This window comes from Colletotrichum abscissum, assembly GCF_030869225.1.
Source record: "Colletotrichum abscissum strain IMI 504890 chromosome Unknown Scaffold_34.1, whole genome shotgun sequence".
In the NCBI taxonomy this organism is placed as follows: Eukaryota; Fungi; Ascomycota; class Sordariomycetes; order Glomerellales; family Glomerellaceae; genus Colletotrichum; species Colletotrichum abscissum.
The window spans coordinates 439,179-445,178 of NW_026850254.1; the positions used below are offsets into that span (position 1 = coordinate 439,179).

Consider the following 6,000-nt stretch of genomic DNA (forward strand, 5'->3'; position numbering starts at 1 on the left):
CAAGACCTGTGGACTGACGACGCTCATACTCCCCCCCAGAGGAGGGACGGAGTCATCTCCGAGCTCAAAGGCCGTTACATCAGATTGCGTTCCCTTACGAGGAGAACTAGTCTACCCCGCTCTCACCATAATTTTGTCGTTCGTCGTTGATCCGTCTGACTCGTTGATCCAAATTCCTCCCTTCACCTAACCCATCCCTTTGGAAACCTTCTTTCCCCCGGGGTCCACACGAATTCTCATCCCTTGTCAGGAAATCCCCGCGCGAACCACTTCCAGGTGGTCTGCGCAACCTTGTGTTTGTCCTCCTCTTGCCGACTAGATCCTCCTCTTGCTCCATGTGTTCCAAGACCGTATTCTTCTTCATGAGATAGTGATAAACATGGCAGTACAATGAGCACATTCAAGCGTTAACGTGGAGCAAACATAAAGAGATTGAAACAAAGTAAAACAACGAAACAAAAGAAAGATGAGCGAGTAAAATGCAAACGCTGCGCTGAAATGCAAATACGCCGGCTGGTTCCGACGCCCCTCGTCGTAAATAGGCCATATGCTCGTGATGCGCAAATGACCAACATGGTCTTTATGCGTTTGGAGACCTTGCATGCGTGCGTCCAAACATGCGTCCAAAGACGGCACCGGATCTCTTGTTTCGTTCAAAGATCATCTGGTTCTCGCGAATCCTCTCGGCCTCAGTCTCGGCGCGGATCTTGCGGAGCTGTGCATCCGCGTAGGCTGCCCCTTTGGCGCTCCGGCGAGTCTCGCTGGCGGTTCGCTTGTGCAGCGTCTTGACGAAGCGAGAGATGGTGTGCTCGGGCTCTTCTTCATCAGAGTCTGAGTCCGAGTCAAAGTCGAAGAAAGACTTGGGCGTGTCCAGACCCGACGATGTTCCTATCGTCGGCGTCTGCGGTGGCAAGGGGGCAGAACGGGGATGTGTAAGGTCGGCAGTACATGGGTAATAATTCCCATGCGAGGTATGAGGTCTCGTGTAATCAGAAGGTAGGGGAGAGTAGAGAGGCGATGAGAGAGGAGAAAACAGAGACGCCGTGGCGGGAGAATACAGTGGAGCGGCGGTAGCCGTAGCCGTAGACATGGGCATAGAATGAAGATGGATGGGTGGTGGACGATGTCCCTTGCGAAGATTGCCCATACTCGGTCGAGTTGAGAGGGCAGAGAAGTGAGGTGGGGGTGGTGGAGGGTAGCTCGGGGCTTGAGGCTGAGTACGAGGGAAGAGGCTGTAAGAGGACCGGACGGCACGAATGGTCCGGCGAAGTTCTGGAGGGCTCCGAGGCTCAGGGTCCTCGGGGCCCTGGACAGAATGGGGGACCGGTGACGCTGGCATACTTGCGGGTGGTTGGGGCTGGGTCACAGGGTCCTCGGTGGTGGAAGGGGTTGGAGATGGTGAGTGCTGAACCTGGATGTTATACTCGACAGGTCGGGGTGGTAGGGGGTAAGCGTCGTAGTTGATGCAACCCGTCTTCTTCGCCCTGCGGATATGTGGTGACGGGATCAAGGCAGGATACTGGGTCTTGGCCTTTTCTGGAGTCTGCTGGGTCTTTCCCTCATCAATCGGCCAGAAGGTGTCCCAAAGCTGAGATGCGGAAGCGTGGTACTGGTAGTCGTCGTCGAGCGATACTTCGGAATCGGTCCGATCATCAATGAGACTTGGTGCTGAACTGTTGGAGCCTTGCGAGCCCATAGAAGTACGATCTCGTTTGGTTGGTGTTTCCGGGCAAGCAAGGCCGTGATGGTGGTAATCTTGAGTGAGGTCTTCGGATGAGTACGTTTGACCGGCTCTTCTATACGGATTACGAGTCGGAGTGCCGTCAGGTCGAGGGTATGAGAAGTTGGCGTATCCGTAATACTTGGAAACGAGCTTAAGATGAGCAAGTTTTGTTTGCCGCTCCATGCTTGACGGCCGAGACGATGGTCGAGAAGCTACCGTGATGTCGAGCTCCTGTGCGTAGCCGATCATGTCCTCATGAGCGCCAGACATCGCTGCGGTCAGCGTCTGCAACACCGGCTTGATCTATGCTGGACGTGAGACTCTGGGGATAATAACGCCACGATGGGTATACTGGCCGAAGGGCTCATGGATGAGGGCGAGGCAACGATATATGCATGGGCCGTCTGGAGCCAAGCGGAGCCTGTCTCCCTGCCCCAGACAAGTTGTATGAATGCCTCCTCTGTCACGGCTGGCCCGGCGGCACGAATCATATGCCTTCCACTCAACGGCGGACAACAACAGGAGCACAAATATGCAGCACCTTGTCTTGGTCTCTCCATACTCGAGGTCTCGTCTTGAGTTCTGGTCCACCCGGGTGGCTGATTATGACAACCAGACCATCCCCTGCAATTCTCAGACATTCCTCGCCTAGGGGCCATCCCTCGTGTGATATGCATACTTGGTGACAGTTGCGCCCGGGGCCAATCAGAGTCCCGGTAAGACACCGAATGTGGCCCGGTGTGTTGTGGACGGGTCGGTGGGTATCGGATGCTGCATGGCCTCGACGGCTCTCGCAGGAATGGTAGATTGCCTGCTGGCGACTTCCGTCTCGAAAGGAATGCATAATGGACAGAAAGGGTTTGACTTTGGGTCTCTGCATTACTCGGTTTTGCTCAGGAAAGCAGCGAACGCGCTCTGGGAACATCGCGTTGGTGTGTCGTTTACAACAAGCGAGGAGTCTGCCGGCTTGGCCTCCTTGGATCGAGAGATCTTCAAAATTGCTCTTTCCGGCCACCTGCTCGAGTATACCGAAAGGGAAAACAAGATTTTCTGCAGCGTCAATAAATCTGCGCAGGGGACGAAGAAGCAAGGAAAAGGGCACCGTCATGCGGGGAAGCCGACCGGAAGAGCCTCAACAACGTCCCTGCATCCACAGGCTTCTTCCTCAGCGTCCGTCTTCTGGCTAGAAAACAGGGTCGACGGGGAAGACTACCTTAGTCCTGCACTTCTGCAGCTGGCAATCGCTTGACTACCTTAGTAGCCGAGAGGGTCCTAGTGAAAAAGCAAGGCGGGAAAAGACTTGGTGTGGGAACCAGACCGCTGGAATGTGTCGACCTCCTCGTTGTCTCGCTTCCACGGTGACAACCAACTTCTCTCTGAACCGATGGCGCCACAATGAGTCTAGAGGTCCTTCTCGGCCTGCGTTTGCTGCAGGAAACTTGCGAGGGCCGGCCTAGAGTACCCACCTTCTCTTTCGATTCAACAGACACTGCCAGAAAAGGGCAAGCAATCCAGCTAAAAGATCTCACGAGAACTTGACGTAATCCAGGCTTGAGGGCCTAGGTCTCGTAGTATGGTCTCGCAGGGAAGATTTTCCGACGAGAAACGAGACACAGAACACAATTTGCTATAATGGTTCCTTCTGTTGGCTGAAAAGCTGGTGAGCTTGGTAGTCTTCGTCCGGGGAGAATCAGACAACCAGAGCAACAAGTGAATCTCGATGTTGCTCATCCTCAGCCTCATATGCGATCTCGATCTGCCTCTTGGTGGAGATAACTTTTGCTACGACAGCGCAGCCCATTTTTCAGCCATCTCTTTCGTGGAGCGACTCAGCTGCGGGGGGGCTTACAAGACGTTGATAGCCACAGCCGTGGATGACGGAAACCGCGTTCCCCTGATTCTATTTGTTTGGTGACAATCTTAATATGCGGGCCATTTGTTTTGGTACTGCCGTTTGCGACGGGCAGTAGGCATGCGGCGTTCCAGAGCAACAACAACCACAGTGTGACAAACCGGCTGATGTATGGCTCGATCGATCGGATGGCGGGCCTGCGGTCTAACGACAACTCGAGCTGAGATGCCTGTCGTCCAAATGATCAGAATGGTGGCAGACGGGAAAGAAAGCCTTGACCGCAGCGGGAGTTTCAGCGATTTGTATTGAAGACGTCATGCCGCCTGCCATACGCCTCATGCCGTCAAAGGCGCATTTCAGCGTTGGCCTGAGAAAATAATTGATATCAGACTTCCAAACGACGTTCACCTGAAGACGATAAATGGTCTGGTCGGGAAGCAAACGGTCGGGCAAAATCAAGCGTCAACGAAGGCAGTATGTCTTTTGCGTGGTCTTGGTCCCCGAAAGTTAGGATGCGGGAGATCGTCCGCAGCCAAGGGCGACAAGTGATTCCGGGCAGCGAACAAGTGGTGACCCTGGAAAAGAGGTTTCCCATGCAAGATGGGGACTTCTTGATTTTCTCGACCTGGCAATCCGATAGGGGCCTGAGCAGCTGGACGATCGACAGGGGACGATCGCCCCTAGCATACCGATCTCATTCTGTCAGCTAACATCACAGGCCAGGGATGTTGCTATGCTCCGTGGTTCCGAAGGATTGTGTGCGGGTCGGAGATATGAGGATATGGTTAGAGACATGCTGCAAGGGAGGCCGAAGAGGAGTGAGCGACTTTTCTGCTTTCCTTGATGGCTTCGAATTGCGAACCACCAACGCCGGATCAAAGTGCAAATTTTCGAGTTCGCTTCGATATAGCGTGGTGCTTTCTCGCATCGGGGCATCGTCCAAAAAGTTCTCTCGACTTTGAAGCTCAAAATTTCTCCCTGCGATATCTCGTAATGGTACCTGAAGGGTCCATTGTCTCGCACGAGTTTACAGGGTCGCTGGCTGAGTCGACAAACCTGTTCGCGGATACTTGAGAAGGGATGTGAATCAGGGGAAGGAGAAGGGTCAGATCTCGATCTCGATCGTGTTGGGTTGCAGACTCGCGAGACATGCTGGTAGCAGCTCTCAGGGCTGTTGATTACCGGTATCGTGAGGTTCCAACGCAGTGGCTTGTGCAGACTCTGAGCCATCCCTGGGGCGGACTGTTGCGCGTCCCCTTGCCCTTGGGTTTGTTACGATTGATTGGCGGCTGTCTCCGGGCAAGGATGTCAACGGAATAAATCGACGCAAGTTTTTTTTTTTTTTTTTTTTTCCTCGGGTGCTGATTTTTACGTTTGAACGAGTCGAGGGTTCGGATAGATAGGTACTATCAGGCAGGCATCCTTGACTTTAGAGATTTCAAGAGTGTAAGTGAAGCAGGGAGGCTGCTTGAGGGGCCCGGCAGATTGGAAAAGAGACGCCGAGAAAGGATGGCCCTTGGTCGTCGATAAGGTATCCGTAGGTACGGATGAAATGGTTGGATTAAATGGATAGCAACGGGCAGAAATCAGATGGGCGACGTTGGATTTGAGCAGTCAATGACTTGAAGTTTCGGGGGCGCGAATATTGATTCCCAAAGGCGTAGAAACCGTTGCAGACAGACGGGTATGAAGAGTCAAAGAAGAATTGAAAAATGGCCCCCAGGTCTAGGAAGTTGCAACCGTCGATGAATGGAAGGAAGTACCGCTGCACCGCACCTGCTTGGAGCGTTCGGTTCCAGGTCCACGAGGCAATTGCGAGCTTAATCATGGGGAAGGTCCAATGAGTAGTTTGATTGGGTCCTGCCACTCCTGCAAGATCAGGGAACAGGGGGAAGTCGTCGGGAGCGACCCGTTGTTTCCCAGTTTGATCCCCGAGCTCCCTTTCTAGCACGGGCCACCCTTGTTCTTTCCCTCTTCGCTGGCACATGGGCCCAGGCCTTTCCCTTCCAGGTTGAAGTTGACCTGGATGGCTGCACCTTACCTAATCATGCCAAGATTTGGGTTAAGAGCAGGCACATCCCGCACTCAAGCAGCAAGCTTCCATGGAGTTTGGACGTTGAACTTCTACTGACGTACTCCGTACCTACTGCGGTATCCGAATACTCTCCTGGGATGCCTTGGCTATCAAAGCTTGAGAAAAGTTCCAACGCTCGGTGGGTGTCAACGCTCGTCCAAGACCATCTCCTTCCTCCTTGATTCCATCTCAACGCATTGTCCAATACACTGCGTGTGTCAGATGCTGGGCGACAGAACATCGAGAGAAGGATGAACGAGCCTCGCGCCAATGCAGGTCTTACCGCGTTCCCGATCGTCTAGACAATTCATCGACGGAGAGGGCCGCTGGTTTCTCCAGACCAGGCACATA

At 53.6% G+C, this 6,000-nt stretch overlaps 1 protein-coding gene across 1 annotated transcript; it reads right to left on the reverse strand.

Moving 5' to 3' along the window:
* Nucleotides 1-580: 580 nt before the first annotated feature.
* CABS01_11941 (uncharacterized protein) lies at nucleotides 581-1,993 on the reverse strand (the record flags this gene model as incomplete). Its single annotated transcript, XM_060545295.1, has 1 exon — nucleotides 581-1,993. The coding sequence occupies one exon, from the start codon at nucleotides 1,991-1,993 to the stop codon at nucleotides 581-583; it is 1,413 nt and encodes a 470-aa protein (XP_060397160.1).
* Between the last annotated feature and the right edge of the window lie 4,007 nt (nucleotides 1,994-6,000).